The following is a 21,299-nucleotide window of genomic DNA, read 5'->3' on the forward strand; positions in this document are numbered from 1 at the left end:
GGATGTGGAAAAATTAATAGATTGAAAGCACTACTGAATATACAGATTAATTACCAGTGCGAACGATAAAAGTTTGGAGCTGAAGTTGATGGAGTAGACTGGTGAGAAGAACAACAATACTTTTTTTTAACTTAATAAGGGATAAAGGAAACAGCTTGAAATCCACAAAATGGAAGAATCAACGATTACATGAATAAATTTTGGTCTTGAACGTTATTTATTAGCTGACAATGAAATGGTGATTTGCATAGCAGAATTTTACATCTGAGATGATTTTTGCTGTTTGGGTATTAGACTGTTGTCTAACGCTTGTTTTCGTAGATACCGTTTCGTCTCCTTACGCTGAGTTTTAAATTTCTTTCTGAGCCCCCATAGTGAATCATGATGTGCTCAGCACTAGGCTACTACAAGTGAGGCATATAAACATGCCTCAAACCGTGGTTTAATGCTAATACAACACAACTCGTTCCTCTCATATGACACAATTAGAGTCGTGATAATTGATTTCATTATATGCTGAGAACATAACAGCTGCTAGTAGAAACGCGTTTTACTTGTGTCACTGGTGCAGTCCACCAACAAACCACACTGGTTTTGAATCGTTGTCGTAGATGCATTTAACTATTTGGCTGGCGAGTTCTGTTATTGTCGATAAGCTGTTACCAGTTTCAATCTCGGCAATATGTACTGGACAGCAACTTAAAGTTTGTTTGACATCACAAAAGATATGACATCCACATCTATATCTAGATCCACATCTATATGACAACTCTGCAAGTCCCAGCTAAGTCTCTGGAAGAGGGTAGTTCATGGAACCAGTTTCACACTGTTGCCCTTCCCTCCCACTCCCGAACAGTGGACGGGAAAAACGGAACATATAAGTACTTCCATGAGGGCTCTGATCTCTTTTATTTTATATCGATGATCATTTCTCCCTACGTAGGTGGTTGTGATCAAAACATTTTCTCATTCACACGAGAAACTAGGAGTTGGGTGTTTCATGAAAAGATGTTCTCGCTGTCACAAAAAAAAAACCTTTGGTATAATGGTATAATGACTGCCACCCCAACTCGGGTATCCCTTCCATAACACTGTTTCGTCTATTTTGCGACAGTACAAAACGAGCTGCCTTTTTCTTCCGATGGCCTCCGTCAGTCATGTCTGGTAAGAATGCGTACCGAACAGTAATATTCTAACAGAGGACAGACTAGAGTACTGTAGGCAGTCTCCTTAGATGACACGTTGTATCTTCTAAGTGTTCTCTAAATAAAACTCAGTCTATGGTCCACCTTCCCCACAACATAGTCTACTTGATCTTCATAACTGAAGTTTTTTGCATTTGTTGAGCCTATATACACTCCTGGAAATTGAAATAAGAACACCGTGAATTCATTGTCCCAGGAAGGGGAAACTTTATTGACACATTCCTGGGGTCAGATACATCACATGATCACACTGACAGAACCACAGGCACATAGACACAGGCAACAGAGCATGCACAATGTCGGCACTAGTACAGTGTATATCCACCATTCGCAGCAATGCAGGCTGCTATTCTCCCATGGAGATGATGGTAGAGATGCTGGATGTAGTCCTGCGGAACGGCTTGCCATGCCATTTCCACCTGGCGCCTCAGTTGGACCAGCGTTCGTGCTGGACGTGCAGACCGCGTGAGACGACGCTTCATCCAGTCCCAAACATGCTCAATGGGGGGCAGATCCGGAGATCTTGCTGGCCAGGGTAGTTGATTTACACCTTCTAGAGCACGTTGGGTGGCACGGGATACATGCGGACGTGCATTGTCCTGTTGGAACAGCAAGTTCCCTTGCCGGTCTAGGAATGGTAGAACGATGGGTTCGATGACGGTTTGGATGTACCGTGCACTATTCAGTGTCCCCTCGACGATCACCAGTGGTGTACGGCCAGTGTAGGAGATCGCTCCCCACGCCATGATGCCGGGTGTTGGCCCTGTGTGCCTCGGTCGTATGCAGTCCTGATTGTGGCGCTCACCTGCACGGCGCCAAACACGCATACGACTATCATTGGCACCAAGGCAGAAGCGACTCTCATCGCTGAAGACGACACGTCTCCATTCGTCCCTCCATTCACGCCTGTCGCGACACCACTGGAGGCGGGCTGCACGATGTTGGGGCGTGAGCGGAAGACGGCCTAACGGTGTGCGGGACCGTAGCCCAGCTTCATGGAGACGCTTGCGAATGGTCCTCGCCGATACCCCAGGAGCAACAGTGTCCCTAATTTGCTGGGAAGTGGCGGTGCGGTCCCCTACGGCACTGCGTAGGATCCTACGGTCTTGGCGTGCATCCGTGCGTCGCTGCGGTCCGGTCCCAGGTCGACGGGCACGTGCACCTTCCGCCGACCACTGGCGACAACATCGATGTACTGTGGAGACCTCACGCCCCACGTGTTGAGCAATTCGGCGGTACGTCCACCCGGCCTCCCGCATGCCCACTATACGCCCTCGCTCAAAGTCCGTCAACTGCACATACGGTTCACGTCCACGCTGTCGCGGCATGCTACCAGTGTTAAAGACTGCGATGGAGCTCCGTATGCCACGGCAAACTGGCTGACACTGACGGCGGCGGTGCACAAATGCTGCGCAGCTAGCGCCATTCGACGGCCAACACCGCGGTTCCTGGTGTGTCCGCTGTGCCGTGCGTGTGATCATTGCTTGTACAGCCCTCTCGCAGTGTCCGGAGCAAGTATGGTGGGTCTGACACACCGGTGTCAATGTGTTCTTTTTTCCATTTCCAGGAGTGTATTTGGTTAAACTTGCAGCCTATATTTGTGTGATTTATCGCATACTGGAAATTTAAAAAATTCCTTTTCGCAGTCATGTGGATGACCTCGCCATTTTCATTACTTACATTCTAGTGCCATTTTTCACACCATACAGAAATGTTGTCATTACTTGGCAACAGTTGGCTGCGATTTTGTGATTACTTTATTAGACGGTGAAAGACAACATCATCTCGAACAATCTAGGATTGATGTTCCGATTGTCACCTAAAACATTTATGTCTTTCCGTCAGTTACTACGAAATGTGAATTTGTGTGAGAAGAAATCAAGAATTCAGTTGTACAACTGAGACAATAATACTGCATAGGCACATAGTTTTATAAGATACCTCTTTTGAGGAACGCTATGAGAAGCCTTCACAAAATCGAGAAATATGGGATCAATTGGAGATTCCCTAGCGATTGCACTCATTACTACAAGGGACTAAGGAGTTGTGTTGAATAAGAACTATATTTTCCGAATCTCTACTGACTACGAATCAATACGTGTAATTTTTCGAAGTAATTCGAAAACCGTATACGATCCAAAATCAAAGTTAGTAATAGGGGTCGGTAATCCAGTGCATTATTCCTGCTTCCTTTCTTGAGTATGACTCGTGCAACCTTCTAGTCTTTAGGTACGGACCTCGCATTGAGTAGGCAGTTGTATATGACTTCAGTGGGTGGTGCTATTAGATCAGATTACTCTGAAATGAAATTAACTGTCGTAAAATCTGTACAGGAAAACTTCCCTCGATTACTCGATATAAGTTGCTTCGCTACAAAGAGGATATCTACGTCTAAGTTAATGTCGTTGGCAGCACTTCTGAATTGGGATTCTGGAAAACATGTACTTCATATTTCTGATGAAGGGATTTCAGTAAACAGTATTTGGTAACACAGTTTTAGTGTCATTGTCATCAGTAACATTATCATAAGTACATAACTGTGAAAGTATTGATGGCGTCTTGCCACTGGTGAACTTTATGTATGACCACAATCCCTTTGGATATTCTGTCAGCTAAGCCACATCGGGCCTACGCTTGGATAGTAATTTTAGAAAGCATGAAGCGAGTTTTCATATATTCTTACAAATAGAGACAGAGTTTTGTTCTGAGAACTATTAAAACGAAGTCGCATTGAAATGGCCGCTAATTTTCAAGTTCCTGTAAAATTTCCTCATTCGGGATTTTGCGTTCTTTGAAATCTGGCATGGTTCTTCCCTTTCTTCTGCAACAGTGTTCTGACCTGCCATGTGTACCAATAGGGATCCGTTCTGTCTTTCATTGATTTATTTGTAATAAAGCTTCCAATTCCTGATGATGCTGTTTCTCCGAATTTAAGCCACATCGGGCCTACGCTTGGATAGTAATTTTAGAAAGCATGAAGCGAGTTTTCATATATTCTTACAAATAGATATATTGTAGTTTATTTTCGGTGGATTTGGATGATACGTTATTCAGTCTATATAGAACGACCTTTTGGTCACTACTTCCTGTATCTGCCATGATGTTCATTATGTGCTAGGCATTGTTTGTTACTAAGAGATCAAGTATGTTTTCTAAGCATTAACACTGCCAGTGTGCTCCTCAACGAAGTGTTCAAGAAAATTTTCTGACAAAGCATTTACGAAAATGGTAGGCGATGTTTTATAACTATCCCCGGCTTTGAACATGTATTTCCACCATTTCCAGAATACATTGAAGTCATAACCATCTATAACCGAATGAGTGGGGTACGTATTTGAGGAGGTACTAAATTTTTCTTTGAACCTTTCAGCACTTGTATCATCTGAGTCAAGGTGCTATGAAAGGAACCAAATATTCATTTATTTCGTTCGTCGCCTATGACGTTCACCCACGCTAACTCACAGCAACTATCTATTTCAGTATCACTCCAACATAACCTTTTTTAACAGCTACAAACACGCTGTATTTAATCAACCCTTTCTGTACACCGTTAGATCCTTTGCAAAAATTTCAGCTGAACTTATCTTCAAGTTTAGCCAGTTTTCTGTACTTATAAAAATTTTAGCTTCACTACTTTCTGTTAGAACTTGAAGCCCTGATTCTTTCCCAAACAGCTACAGCACTTTAGTGCTGTAATGCTTAGTGTTTCTAGAACTAACTTCGTGCTATGTTTGACCTGCTGCCTTTGAGACTCTAGCCTTTTGTATTCTTCTGTAAGGCCCTCTAAACCAAAAAAGTAACCAGAGCTCACAGCCCCCACCAACCATGTAGCGGCCTCCTTTATGTAGTGGACCAAGGACCTATTAAGCGGAACCCGATACTCCACCAGGCGCAAATCAAATCATCTGCAGCCTAAGTGGTCACAGAATCGTCTGAGCCTCTGAATCAGACTCTGCACTCGGCTCAGCACCAAAGGTCCGCAATCTGTCCTGACGACGATGCAACAGCTCTGTTGTAATCTTGCACGCAAGGCAGCCAGTCTTTCCTTCAGACAGTTCAGACTGCTGCCTGCAACCAGAAAGAATCTGTTTCGATCTAAAGCGACACACATTATTAGAACGGTCCTGAGCCACTATCTGCAGCTGACTGGATCCTGCGATCTTCATTGCACTTCAAAGGACTTGTTCAGTACATGCTATGGCCCACCAACCCCAGTAACCACACACACACTGGGTGCACATGGCCCTCGTCCCCTCCTTGGCAGCCATACCCCAAGGGACCCCTTCACAGGCCTAACGTTGGAGCTCCCAGCTGCCAGTACTTCTACTTTCTGTGACTGTCTGTACCTTGCAAGCTAAGAGGCTGAAACAGGAGAAGCCACTGCATTTCGCTCAGGATCTTTCAGAGACAAATACAGCACCTGAACCTGTTGGCCAGACGAACTGGGGAGGCCATACTTTCAGCTCTCTGGAAAGTCCTTCGCTGTGTGTTGTGAATTGGAAAGAGCTCCCACCTGACCACAGGTCAGGGGCCCACCTCAGTGCGGGCAACAACAGGTGCGGCCACGGTAGTAGGCAGATTATGGGACACGTGGGGAGTGTCTGACTTACGTTTGATAAGCTTGGCACCCCACTGGCAGCAGACCCAAGCTGCGTGACCAAAGCCAGCATGGCCCTAACCTATGAATGTAGGGTCACCAACACAGAAATCAAAATCCCTACACATACTCAAGGTGACGGAACTCTAAACTAGGCGCACAAACACGCAATAAATTTGCGAATTAAACTTCGTAGCACAAAGGTAAAAAGGATTAAGTCATTTCCGTTTCAAGCTCGTATAAATAATTCACAAACGAACGCAGTACTGTTCTGTGATGATTTTTGGACAAGAGCTGCCCCCCCCCCCCCCCCCACAGTTCATCTTCATCATCTATTTCAATTTAACTTCTAACTTCTCTTTCTCTCTCTGACCACTAAATTTCTTCTCCACTCTTGATTGCATCTGTACTGTCGCCATGTACGAGTATTACTGTTAGACGTCAATTATCACATCGACAGAAAAAATGAGTAAGCTGTTCAACACCATCTTAAGAAAATTCTATTATCATTATTATATCTGTTATGCTATTATTATTATTATTATTATTATTATTATTATTATTATTATATACTTTTAATGTGCTATGGATGTTGAAGTTTCAGGGTGGCTTTAATATTGCCAGGTGAAACATATATACAAATAAAAACAAATATATGTAAATACGAGGGCTATCCATAAAGTACATTACGTTTTGGAATTAAAAATAAATAAAGTATTGGAAATTTTTTTTATTATATACAGATGAAAGCCACACTTAAATACTACTTTTCTACATAGTTGCCATTTAAATTAAGGCACTTACCGTAGCGATGGACAAGCTTGGAAATTCATTCGTCGTAAAATTCGGCCGCCTGCGCCTTCAACCACGTGGTTACCTCTTCTTGAAGCTGTGCGTCGTCATCAAAACGCTGCATAGCCAACCACTTCTTCATTGCTGTGAATAAGTGGAAGTCACTCGGTGCCAGGTCGGGACTGTACGGCGGATGAGGAAACAACTCCCACTTAAAAGATTCGAGAACTTCAGGAGTGGCATTTGCCGTGTGGGCCCGGGCGTTGTCGTGAATCAGCAAGATCTTTGAGCCCAACTTTCCCCTGCGCTTATTTTGTATTGCTCTTCTGAGGTTGTGCAGAGTTTGGCAATACCTTTGAGAGTTTATTGTAGTGCCTCTTTCCAGGAAATCCTCAAAAATCGTATTTCTACCGGGTTACTGATTAACCTCGTGGTTGAAGGCGCAGGCGGCCGAATTTTACGACGAAGGAATTTCCAAACTCGTCCACCGCTACGATAAGTGCCTTAATTTAAATGGCAACTATGTAGAAAAGTAGTATTTAAGTGTGGCTTTCATCTGTATATAATTAAAAAAATTTTCAATACTTCATTTGTTTTTAATTCTAAAACGTAATGTACTTTGTGGATACCCCCGTATCTAATTGTGACCTTCGTACCACGCACTGTTCACTAAGTGTTCAAACTTTATGAATGGGAAACTCGCAATAATTTAATTTTTTTTTTTTTGCGACTGAACGTGATAAATGCAGCAAATACTCTGAAGAAAAATCAGATGCTCTTACAAGGGGAGGATGAAACGAAATGATAATTTAAGAGTAAGAGAGAGTATGTGGTTATTATTTCACTGATAACAAAACGGAGTCACATTACAAAAGAACTTGGCTATGTACGCTCTCTTATGAGTACGTCACCTCCTGAAGTAAGGTGGTCTGCAGTTATCTAAGTGCTCCTCGACATCCCGGATCCAGGCCCTGGAACGGAACTGATATCCAAGTGGGTCTCACAAATATTCTATCGGGGACTATGTTGAGGAACTTTATCGCCATAGGAATCCCTCAACACTACGCATAGGGTTCATAGACACACGCTCCATATAGCAACGACCATCGTCTTGCTTACAAATGGCTCTACCATACTGTCGCATGAGTGGAAACACATGAAGATGCCGTATGCCTCTGAGGTACGGTAGTGCCATCAGGTCCTCTCAGTCATACATCCCGTGGCGTGAAGTCAGACCCGTCTGCGCCCCACAGCTGCGCCTCTCCAGAACAGTGAAACAATTGAACCTTTCAAGACATCGCTGGCGATGGTCATGCGGAGTAGCGCAGAATCGCGGTTCATCGCTGAACACAGTGTGGCCCTATTCATCAGCAGCGTATCCTTCCCATTCTCGTCACCACTTCAAACGCAGGCTTAGCATGGGATGGTAGTTCCTTAATCCGGCTGATGCTAATCTCTGCCAATGGTGCCGGATGACACAGGGCGTTGCTGGGAGCCCATTATTTTCTCTCGGACGACAGGCGCGGATAAGAAGGGCTCACGTTATGCTTGGTGCACGATATGGAGTTCCTTCCTTGTGGCGGTCAGATGCGGTCCACTGGAACCTCAACGTCTAGTTCGCCTCTCCTTACGTAATCATGCAGTCCAACACCGCATCACTGTCACATCCAAATGGCACACAGATCTAGGTATTTCCCGGTTCGACCAGCTGGCCAAAGGAAGACCAACAACGCTTTCAAACTCTGTCTGCTGCTGATAATGCAGTCTCAAGTGAGTACGCAACATCTCTGGTTTGGACACAGTGATCCTTCAATATTTGACGGCATTAGACGCCGCTTGTTTATTTTAGCAGATCTGGTAACAATAGTAAACACGAACAACACCAGTGCATTCTGGTGGCCATACCATGTCACACAGAATTCCAACTTTATCCACTAGCAAACCACCGATGGTGTGCAATTGAACAGAGTTAAACTGACATATGCTTCACTTTTTTTCTCAATCATTGTATCCTATATAGCTGCATGTACTAGAACCTATTGTGTATTAGACTGTAACATACTACATGGCGCACACAACAAACGAAATGTGGTGACTAAACATCAAAGTCCATTGCTGATACTACATCCAATTGTTCACGAAAAAAAAATCTAAATTATTTATTGCTCTCTAGAACTGACACAGTTAGAGAACACAATAAATTAAGATAGTTAGTGAAAGACTGATGACAAAAAGCACAGTGTGTGGTACGAAGGTCACAATTAGATATTAACGTATATTTGTTTTTATTTATATATATGTTTCACCTGGCAATATTAGAGCCATCCTGACACTTCAACATGCATAGCACATGAAAAGTATATAATAAAAGCCGGGGCGTTCCCCTCTCCCAAGCGAGTGTTTGAGAAGACAGGGACAGATCGGGAAAATATTTACACGAGGAGAGCCCCAGAAAATTCGGAGCGGATGGGAATCTGGATAACAAGAAAGTCATGCAAGTATTTATTGTTTCAGGAGCACCAGGCAGGAACCACGGCTCAAGAATAGTGGGAGGTTCGTCAGCTTCAGATGGCGAGTTCCCTTTTGTGGTAAAGTATTACCAAAAATTCTGTAAAACGTAATTTTAGTTTTATCTATTTTAGCTTCGTTTCTGAGCAATATTTCTGCACTTGTAGCTTAAAAACCATTTTCCTGGTATCGAAAAATGTGAAAACTACCGATTAAGAAATTATTCCAGGATTGTATAGATCTTGTTGAAAAACCTTGCCTTCTTTCAGAACCCTTTTCATACGACAACCAAGAGCAATTACTTATTCATTTAGTGTGGCTTGTTGATTAGTAAAACATTATATCTTGCTAGTTTTATCCCCTTCTATATACGCTGGGAAGTACATAACGTTCTTCGATTAGGGCTCCCCTCACTCAGCGATGAGTCACCTCCTTCCTGAAACCACATTCTTGGTCTCCAGTGCCCTATAGACTATTAATTTGGTCGAATGGAATAGAAATACTCACAGTATTCCATTTCACAGTCTCTACAAACTTGACTCCAGCGTAGATTTGTTGGCTTTGCTCAAAAACTTATCTCATTGTTTTCATTCATGAAGCATTTTGGTGCATATGACCTGTCATAAATGTTTCTGTGTCTGCCTCTGTAGAGCGTTTTCAGTTTACATATAGTGGAACGATACCAGTGTAATTTAACAGGCGGTGAGGTGTGACACACTTTTGGCTGTCGATAAGGTGACTAACGAATGGGCCAAGGGAGACGCGCGTTATCCTGGCTGATATTTACTGGTTCCCAAAGTTTAAGGATAAGGATTAAATAAATCATGGTTGGAAAACACTAATACGTATAATTAACCGAAGAATATGGTGACCGGTACACGCAGATCTCAGGTATGATTAATGTTCAGTACCACAAAAATGTAGGAATACACGAGACAAAACTGATCCCACCACTAATCTTAGAAGACAGGCTGATGAAAGGCAAAAAGACACCTGTAGGATTTGTAGATTTGGAAAGAGTGTTTGACGATGATAACTGGAAAACACTTTCTGAGATTATGATCTTATCTAGAATTTTTATAAAAACCAGAAAATAGTTCTAATAGTTTAAGGACATGTAGGAGATGCAGGAGTTGAGAAGGGCGTGAGACCCGATTGAAGATAGTTTTTCAAACCATACATAGTTCAAGAACGTAAATAAAGTGGAAAATGAATTTGGAGAAGCAGTTGAAATTCAAAAGAGGAAATGAAATATCTAGAAGGTCTGCCGATGAGAATATAATTCTATACAAAAACAGGAAACGACTTCGCATGTCACGCGTATGGAAATGATAGAGTTGTGGAAATAGATTAACGTCATCAACAGGAAATGACATCAGGTAATGCAGACGGACTTTGATTGTGACATAAAACGATATTTACGTGGTGTGTATAGTGGTACAACGTGCAATATGTGGTTTTGATGTGTGTACATGAGAACTTGGATGAATTTAGCAACATTAAAGTGTAGACTGTATTCTCAAACGAAGGACATTTGATCGTTTCGTTATTGTAAGAAAGTAACTGAGGTTCCAGTTCTTCTTCTAAAGTACGTTTACAGTGTTTCAACAGATGTAGATCCAAACGAAGTGTTCCAGTCCCTGTTAAGTTTCACGTACAACAACTGAAATATTTTGTTTTGAAAGTTAAATCCTTAGTAGCTCCACTACTTAGATGTAAGGAAACGATTGTCGCTCATACACCTCTGAACAGCTAGAGCTGATCAAATGGAAAATAACAGAATTAATTACTATGTCTAAACTGTGTAATATGGAATGCATCACCTTTGTACGAAAACATGCATTTGTTTTCTTTCTTTTTTTTTCAGGTAAGCATTTTAGTTAATGGCAATTTTAAGTGCGGTGGGACCATCATCAACCAAAACTGGGTGTTGACAGCTGCTCACTGCATAGACGGGTAAGTTCTCAACATATCAGAAAAAATTTCCTACTTCAATCACAGATTTATTCTGTAGCAGTATTTCACAGTGTTGGACATAACGTGACAGTTGGACGGATGTCATTATCGATGCTCTCACCAACGATCGAAACGGCACGTCACTTCAGGCGGATTTGACATCACTGGTCCTGGTGAACGTTCAGAGTGTTTACACTTCGTGCCAACAGCTACGATTGTTGGATGTCGACGTCAGTACCCAGACTGATTGTGCACTGTTTTAAGAAGTGAACAAGGAGAGAGAGAGAGAGAGAGAGAGAGGAAAGGAGTACGAATGAAAGATTAGAATTCAATTCCCGTCAAAAGCGAGGTCGTTAGAAAAGGGCCAAAAGTCCGGATTACGAAAGCATAGGGAAGCAAATCGGCCGTGCCCTTCGCAGAGGAACCACGCCGACATTTGAATGGAGCGTTTAAGGGAAAATCCCGGAAAATCTGGATGACTGAAACGCTAGAAAGAGAGAGAGAGACAGATCAATGACGATAGTGTGATCGTGAACGTTGGACTGCGGCCATTTTATGCGGAGGATGCGACCCTGTGTGAGGAGAATAGTTCAGATTTGCGGAAGAGACAGACGAAATGTTTTTGTGAAGCAGTATTAGGATGTACTTAAATACTTCATGTGTTATTGCGGAGGTATTGGTGGAGTCGTCAGTTACAGACCGTGAGGTGATATATTCGTGGTCACGCATCATCCATGATAGTAAAAGACAAATAATTTCTTGAACACACGATAGTGACTGAATTTCATATACAGGTTCAAAAATGGTTCAAATGGCTCTGAGCACTATCGGACTCAACTTCTGAGGTCATCAGTCCCCTAGAACTTAGAACTAATTAAACCTAACTAACCTAAGGACATCACACACATCCATGCCCGAGGCAGGATTCGAACCTGCGACCGTAGCGGTCTCATGGTTCCAGACTGCAGCGCCTAGAACCGCACGGCCACTCCGGTCGGCTCATACACAAGAATATCTCATGAACTATTTCATAGAAAGTACAAGTAACGCAATAACTAAATTTCAAAATGCGAACTTTTATGCACCCGACTAATGTACGTGGCTAAACGGAAGGTGGTGTCGTTGAACACAGTCTTCGTCGTCGTTACCGTAGTCATCTTCTGGGGTGTCACCGCAAGACACCACACTTGCTAGGTGGTAGCCTTTAAATCGGCCGCGGTCCGTTAGTATAAGTCGGACCCGCGTGTCGCCACTATCAGTGATTGCAGACCGAGCGCCGCCACACGGCAGGTCTAGAGAGCCTTCCTAGCACTCGCCCCAGTTAGACAGCCGACTTTGCTAGCGATGGTTCACTGACAAATTACACTCTCATTTGCCGAGACGATAGTTAGCATAGCCTTCAGCTACGTCATTTGCTACGACCTAGCAAGGCTCCATTACCCTGCTGTAAAACCTGTACCGTCAAGAGCGATGTTCACCAATTATGGATTAAAGTTAAATATTCCAACAGATACGTACTAATTTTGCTAGGCTCATATCCCTGACCTGTTCCAGACCTCACGCCAGCCTGCGTGAGCTTAAACGCGTGCCTTTCGGCTTCCTGTCATAGTGGATTGGCTGTCTTGCCAGTCCACAACATCTTCCATATGCAGGAAATTAGGCATCTGCCTCTTCCATCTTCATTAGGTTTATGTCCGTCGTTTTCCTGGTCCACCTATGTTTTCCCATCTTTTCGGGTTGTAAGTCAGCGTTTTCTTGGATGGTCTTCAGTTTTTCATGTCTTGCTTCCGCCTCTCACTATATTCAACTGTTTCTTCACTAATAGCATTTACATTGAACTCCATTCGAAATTCTCCATTCCTTATTATATCCCTTCTTGTTCACATCGTTGCTCTCACAAAGAATCTCATCTGTGTCGCATGACTTTTCTGTCATCTGTCTTTTTATTTACCCAAATTTCGCGTCCATATAGTAGTGGTTGGTACTGTAATGCTATCAACATAGTTTTACAAAATTCTATTTTTGTATCCTTCCGCGTTATGTTAATAAGTGTTCTCTTCATGTTCGATACATTGATACAAAATTTACATAGCTTTTCATCTAAAAAATTACTACAATGGTAGCTTGTGTCGAAGTCCCACCATTTAAACTGTGACATTGTTCAGTTACTTCGTTGTTAATAATTATTTTCAACCGTAGTGGGAATTTACTTTGAAAGGTCATAACTTTCAACTTATAGAATGAAATTTTTAGATAGTTTTCTGCACATTTTTGGTTCAGCTAGTGTACTGATAACTGGTGTTTATCTTCACTTTCTGGTATTATTACTTTCTCGCCTCCAAAGAGTAAATCAATTAATGTAATTTATCGAACTTAATTCCTGGATGATTTATTAATTGCCAGATTTAAGGATATTTGCAGCACAAATGTTTAAAAGTAATTGGTGAAAAGGAACCTCCCTGTATCATTCCCTGGTTGAGTTTTAACTCATTGGTACTTCACCTTCTCCATTATTACACACATCAAAAAAAGTTTTGGGTCATCCCGGTTCTCACAGCTCCTGAAGATAGACGTTCACTGTGGATATTGTATCACACACACAGTCTCTTTCACTGTTCGGAGATGTCACTAAACTCGCCCAAAGATGCAAACAACCATGCACGTGCAGCGCCTATTAGACGGAGGGGCTCCGACAGCCGATCAGTTCCCGTCATTCCACCAGGAAGGAGGTACACGGCTCGTGTTGTCTGTAGTTCAACCGTGTCTAGACAGTCAATACCACGGTTCGATGCCGCCCCCCTTGTTACTTTCTGCCAGGAAGGGCTCTCAACAAGGGAAGTGTCCAGGCGTCTCACAGTGAACCAAAGTGATGTTGTTCAGACATGGAAGAGATACAGAGAGACAGGAAATGTCAATGACATGCCTCGCTCAGGCAGCCCAAGGGATGACCGCTACTTACGGATTATGGCTCGGAGGAACCCTGACAGCAACACCGGCATGTTGAACAACGCTTTTCGTGCAGCCACAGGACGTCGTGTTACGACTCAAACTGTGCGCAAAAGGCTGTATGATCCGCATATTCACTGCCGACGTCCATGGCGAGGTCCATCTTTGCAACCACAACACCATGCAGCACGGTACAGATGGGCGCAACAACATGATGAATGGACCGCTCAGAATTGGCATCACGTTCTCTTCACTGATGAGACTCGCTAATGCCTTCAACCAGATAATCGTCGGAGACGTGTTTGAAGGCAATGCGGTCAGGCTGAACGCCTTAGAAACACTGTCCAGCGAGTGGAGCAAGGTGGAGGTTCCCTGCTGTTTTGGGATGGCATTTTGGGGGGCCGACGTATGCCGCTGGTGGTCATGGAAGTCACGGTAACGGCTTTACAATACGTGAATGCCATCCTCCAACCGATAGTGCAACAATATCGGCAGCATATTGGCGAGGCGTTTGTCTTTATGGACGACAGTTCGCTCTCCCATCGTGCACATCTTATGAATGACTTCCTTCGGGATAACGACATCGCCCGACTAGAGTGGCCAGCATGTTCCTCACACATGAACCCTATCTAACACGCCTGGGATAGATTGAAAAGGACTGTTTATGGACGACGTGATCCAGCAACCACTCTGAGGGATCTGCGCCCAATCGCCGTTGAAATGTGGGTCAATTTGGACCAGCAGTGCGTTGATGAACTTGTGGATAGTATGCCAAGACGAACACAGGCATGCATCAATGCAAGAGGACGTGCTACAGGGTATTAGAGGTACCGGTGTGTACAGCAATCTGGACCACCTTCTCTGAAGGTCTCGCTGTATGGTGGTGCAACATGAAATATGAGGTTTTCATGAGCAATAAAAAGGCGGAAATGATATTTACGTTGATCTCTATTCCAATTTTCTGTTCAAGTTCCGGAACTCTCGGAACCAAAGTGATGCAAAACATTTTTGATGTGTGTATATTCTTGTTTCAATATACACGCTTTTGATTGTCCTTTCAGTTGCGGTGGGTAGCCAGTGTCATTCATTATTGCCAGTAATCTATTTCGATCAACTTGGTCGAAAGCATAACTACCTTCGTTCTTCTGTGAGTCGTTTTATTCAAAAACATTATAAACACCAGACATGTTTTTTTCTGAATCCATCTTCATTGTGTGCGAGATGTGTCTCAGCGAGAGCGGTTATTCTGTAGTTGAAGGTTTATTCAGTAGTGTTTGTATGCTACGTTCAGCCTACTAATGCCTCTGTAGTTTCCACATTCGCTAGTATTATCCGTTTTGTAAACCGCGCAAATTTCTGCCCTGTCTCATTTTTGCCAGCACTACTCCATAGGCTATAAGAATCAAAGGTAAAAAGTAATTTTCTGCGTATCTGATTAACTATGCATTTATACATCTGTTCCTGCTGCTTCCCTATTGTAATTTCTTTGAGCGTGTTTTGAAACTCATACATAGTTATTATATCAATAGCAACAATTTTTTTTCCTTCACGAATACGCACACCATTCGCAGCGTCTTCCTATTTGCACTGTAACTCTTAATAATGTGTAATCCATGGATTTTTTAAATTATTAAGTTTTGTTGTACCCTTTTCTGAATTGTTTATGTACGTATTTACCTTTGAGAGAGACAAGAGATGGTCTTTCATGTCTATTATGATTGATGTGGAAGATAAGCCTGTCGCAAGAAACATCATGGGCCGATGTCGTACAAGATCTCTAGTACTAATTTGTTTTTGTTCCAACGGAGTGTGACTCTGTGGATTCGTAATATTATAGCAACATGATGAAATAAACACTACATGATTTAATTACTTAGCTTATTGAAGAACTATCGTTAGAATTGTATAACAATAAAAAGCAGAACACAGGTTTATAATACGTGTGTTTCTGATTTGACAAACCACTTCAGTCGTACTATTCCTGAAAATTCTGGGTTAATAGTTGTATACATATTTAAAAGTAGCCGACGGGTCCTTAAAACATTGTAATTATATTATAATAAAACAGAAAGCATATATTATAAAACACGCTAGGACTTCTTGCCGCGTCCATTCAGGGCAAAACCTCGAACATTCGACCACTTCCACCATCCTCATCGTCAGGAGCAACTGACTGTCAAAATCGCTACTGTGGTGACCTTATGTAGCCCAAAGATGGCTTCTGATTGGTCGGTAGTTTGTCATGCTGTCGCAGATGGTGTCAACGTCTGCGCACGTGGCTTCACCGCTCCCACTGTAGCGTAAATATTGTGACAAATATCTCTGGCTCTTCCCTGCGTCGAGAGCTCGCTTCCACACACCGTTATTTGGATTATGTGCGCCGTCACGGTTGAAAGTTTCTCACACGTTCTTATTTTTACAGCCTCTTTCATTACAGAGTCCCAGTATATGAATCCCTGGGACAAAAATTTCCTTTGGTGAAGCAGTATTTCATGTCTGTTTACGAGGCTATGCTCAAGAGACTACAAACGTGTTGTCAGAATAACTATAAAATAAAGATGGATGAAGGGAGCTGAACTTAATGCATGTTTATCAGAATGTTCCAAAAAATAGTTAGCCATTTCTGGAGACAACGAAAACTCATAGCCACTCCGTCTGTCATTTCATAAAATTTACCGCCGTACAAGAAGTAGCTGGTGTTTATAACATGTAGGAAGAACTTTATCGTTTTAGGAGGAAAATGCTGGGAAGACGAGGTATCAGATCTCTCTTCCGACCTCCTAAGAAGATTATGCAGATGCTACGTCCTGTTAAGGACGGTCTCGGCCCCCTGATTTCTGGAATTTACAGCATCGCATGTGAATGCGGAAACAATTACGTGAGTGAGTCCATCCGCACCGTTTCGTTTAATAGGCTTTTCAGACGTGTCCAAAGAAAGAAAATATAACCATCGACCTGATTTCAAGAGCGACTTAAATTTCCATGATAAATGTTGAAAAGTGTCAACAAGCTACGCTGCTACGTACTCGGAGTTAGTGTCTGTCAACACTTAACGACAATCAGCGACCGATTTGCTGCAATATAGTACACATTTTACGTGTTTCTCTAGCAGCATAGATATCCAGACGGTTTCCTTTTGTTTCAGATACGGTGCGGGATCCATCACCGTCCATGCGGGCTCCACGTCAAGCACCAGCTCTGGCACTTCGGTGGGAGTAAGCACCACCATCATCAACGACAGCTTTGACAATCTGGAATACACGGACGATATCGCTCTGCTCGGGGTAAGTTCTCCTGTTGCATTGCCCCTCTCCTTTATCTGTGGTACATCATCCTCTTCGACGTTCTTTTCCTCGGAGACTTATTATTATTAGTATTGGTAATAGTATTTTTATTGTTATTAATATTATTATTCTGTTGTGGATGTTCAGACCTCCACTTCGTAGGGTGCATCCACTGCACACAGAACTGCTGCTTCCCATTCAACATTAATTTTATTGTAATGTAGACTAGTTTAAATAGAATATTCATTGTCCAGCCACCGTGACGTATGCATCAAAGAGTTTGACTGTTAATCGAAAGGTTTTATGTCCGTTTCTGACCAACGAATAAATTTCGCCATAATTGGAAGGCCAAGTCGTCCAGTATAAGGAGTTCTATTTTATAAACCCAATCTTCGTGTAAGTCTCAAGCACTCTCAAATTAAATATCACATCTAAGTGATGCTTCTCAAGTGTTACAAGTAAATATGCAACGGGTATTGTATGAGTGTGAGCAACTTTTATGTATTATCAACAACTCTCGTTTTTACAATTTATTTTTCAATAATTTCTCATCTGAGGAATGGGTGAGCGTGACGAAATCCATCATGTGGAGCACACTAGAAAAATAGTCAATCTTATTAAAAGCCTAATATTTTATTTTACTTGCATCTGAACTAGGTGAAGTGCAGGTTTAACTCAAAACAAACTATCAACGGAGCCTGCCATATTTAGCTAGTGACACTATGGTGCCAAGGCTCTCCAAAGTTGTATTTCTCATAACCAACTACTAAATAACACCAACATCCAATCAAAGTTATGTCAGAACGCCACACTGATACACACAGAGAACTGGCAAAGCATTAGTTTAGGAAGGAAGGAAGAAGGATTACTGAAAAATTTATAGAGATGTACAACTTAAACTTATGTTACACAACGAGAACTTCCGCTATGTTACTACACATGACGACCAAAGACGTTCATTGAAGAAGACAGAGATAAAACGTCTGCAATAACAAAGAGGCAAAAGAACAAAGTCAATATCTCGCAAATAAAATCTTTGAAATCGAAACGTAATTGTTTACCAAAATATGTGCAGGTTGTAGGCAAGGAAAATTTCAAGTCTATGATGACAAAAGAAAATTCAAACTCTGCATCAAAGTAAAATGATATTATTGTCGATATAATTTGTTAAAAAAATCACGCAGACAGCTTATTGACACTACTCAAATAATTTGTATGTTGATATATGAGCTTGATTCGATCTGATTGAATTCATTGATATACATGAAAGTTTGTTCTGTGACAATATAAAACATATATTAACACTACCGCTGATCTAACTTACGGCTTAAAGTACACTTCTCAACAAGATTTACCAGTCCTGTTCCTCCATAAAAATGTTCCGCCATAGAAATTTGGAATTTTCTGCGTTTCTGACGCATTTTTGCAACAATTTTGACACGGAATGAACCTTGATACACTTGAGAAGCATCGTGGTAAAATTTGGGCTTGTAAAATAATAATTAAGTTGATGCTCGATTGTAGCGTACACCAAGCGTGATGCACAGATTAAAATGTGAATGCGGCCATCTGTTGGCGTTGAAAAGCAACAGGAGCATAAAGCAGTAGTTGATTTTATTTCATATTTTTAAGTTTAGTGGAACAGTAATTGAAGTAAAAATCACATTCTAGATATCTTGGAGTGGTGAATGAAAACAGCTTAATATTTTAGATATGGAAATAAAGCGTTTACTTAAATTTCTCATAAATAATTCAGATCATTTGGATACTTTTGAACACTGTGCAAAAATTCAGCGTCTGAATACGTCTGAATACTTTTCAGCACAGGCAGGATTTGTGGACCGTGGTTGTGTTGTGATTGGCTGTTACATTTTAATTGAGTCTAACGCTATGGGATATGACTGGAGCAGTGGGGAGATTAGGAGAACGAATGGGTGTGTGGAGGTGGGCAGGGGAAGGGAGGGACAGGGTAGGGGAAAAGTAGGGATGGTTGTGACGGCATGACGATCACATCATTTATAAAGCTGAAGCCATTAACAATAAGGGTGATGATGTTACTGATAAGGGCAGGGGTTTCGACTTCTTGAGTTGAGGTTTACGAGGGGGGGGGGATGTGATGTACACGTGGATCACCCTAATCAATTTCAGAAGGCATTTGAAGGTTAAAGTTTCCTGTATAATATCTTGATATACTACTTCTATACTGACAGCAGTTGACAAACAAAGCTTGTTATCAATCTGTGTTTTTCAATGCATTCGACATCATCAGAATAATGATTAATACAGTAAATGAAAAATGTTCCATAACATAATATTATTCTCAGCAGCACTAGAGGAGGATTTAAAATACTTCATCTGCGCAAAAGAAAAAGAAATACATGTAAATGAAATATTTGTATATCGTCTTAGGTTTGTAGATATGGTTCTCGGGAGAATCTTTGTACGTCATTATTAAGTCCCACGATCTTTCTTTAATGCAGCTGATCAAACGTCTTGTGTGACAACACCACGCTGACGTTTGACTGGAGCCTTCTGTTTTTGCCACTCAATGTAGGAAATGCACATGCATTAAGGCGCCAAATTCTTTGGCCAATACTGAAGTATTCTAATTTTTAGCAGGAAGGATCACTATAACACCCGTCAGACGATGAACCAAGAACGCGATGTATCCAAAAAAGCTCTAGTTCATTCTGTGAATTGCAAAAGTGACCTCTATCGGACGATGTATGTAGAATTACGCATTCACGCTGGCGTGTGACCATCGTCGACGCTGTTATCTGAGTAGTTTACTTGCCAGCGAATCCTCATCCCTTGGTTGATCAACAGTTTCCCCCATGTAGACGCTGTGACTTTAATACTGCTAGCGCTGGATCCCACACAGCACTAACTCAGAAACCCGTATCTCTGTTTACAAGATTTCACACGTATCTCGACCAATTCTTTACACAGTCTCACTACGAATACGTCGCTAAGAGAATTTTAGTGCTTTGATGATTCGTTTCATGACTATACTCAAACAGTAGTCGGCCACCACAGATTTCTCTAGTTAGGTCAAGACGTGTGCGCTGTTAACATTCACTTATCTGTCTTCCTATGTGTGGTAAGTTTGTCTGATGTGTGTCGTCTCCCAGCTACAAGGCCTTTTCAAGCAAAAATGGTCCTTAACTGAGCCTATAATTACCACGCACTTTTGAAAGTGGATGGAAGGCGCATTTAACTTTATGTTTCGGCAGTAATCCTCCATTTTTCGAAGACAAAATGCTGACATATGGCAAGACAATCAGTCCTCTCTGTTCTTCTCTTTCTTCTAGCTCCTCACATTACCTCACATACACACGATGTACATCTTCAGCCGGTATTGGTCATTGAATAAAAAGTAGGTCGATTTGAGCACATGCTTAAACAAATATTTCCAGTTTTTAGCCAATGAGTAAGGACGATTCCTGTAATTGAACTCGATTAAAAGTAAGACCACATAGAAACTCGTGAATATCTCAGATGGTGTGAGTCGTAAGTTCTTGAAACTATCAAAGAAGTCTTCTGAGTTATTTGTGTACTGCTCACATTTTTCTATTACCGGCCTCGGCTATGACGGCAGATATCTTGCTTGTCAAGTTGTATGTTGGCACCACAATATTGCTCACAGTTGGGCGTAGTTGCACGCTACCTTATGGATTTTAATCAGTCCTTATGACTGGGAGGTACAGTTGCCTGGGGACTGATGACCTAAGATGTTAAATCCCATAGTGCTCAGAGCCAATTACAGTTGCCTGCGCACGTAGTTTCGTGGCCATAATGTCAGAGATAGAGCTCTATACACTTTCGGTGTATTTTGGCTTTTCAGACCTTAGTACGCGATATGTAGAGTCGTTCAACAATTGGTACCTCTTGCTTAATAACATTCTTCTGAAAAGGTGACATTTGCGTCGCCTACACTCGCCGGTAACATCATAACTTCAGAGTATTCTCGTAAAGATGAAGCGCTAATCTCTCTGCAGCAGAAATATTGTT

At 42.0% G+C, this 21,299-nt stretch overlaps 1 protein-coding gene across 1 annotated transcript in view; it reads left to right on the forward strand.

The window, feature by feature from the left end:
• Positions 1–21,299, forward strand: part of LOC126260246 (trypsin beta-like) — a 35,184-nt gene that overhangs the window by 3,286 nt on the left and 10,599 nt on the right. Inside the window, exons 2-4 of the mRNA XM_049957563.1 lie at positions 9,109–9,182; positions 10,970–11,058; positions 17,150–17,288. Of these exons, the coding sequence (XP_049813520.1) occupies positions 9,109–9,182; positions 10,970–11,058; positions 17,150–17,288 (302 nt within the window). The remainder of the gene's footprint in view (positions 1–9,108; positions 9,183–10,969; positions 11,059–17,149; positions 17,289–21,299) is intronic.

This window comes from Schistocerca nitens, chromosome 5, assembly GCF_023898315.1.
Source record: "Schistocerca nitens isolate TAMUIC-IGC-003100 chromosome 5, iqSchNite1.1, whole genome shotgun sequence".
Taxonomy (NCBI): Eukaryota; Metazoa; Arthropoda; class Insecta; order Orthoptera; family Acrididae; genus Schistocerca; species Schistocerca nitens.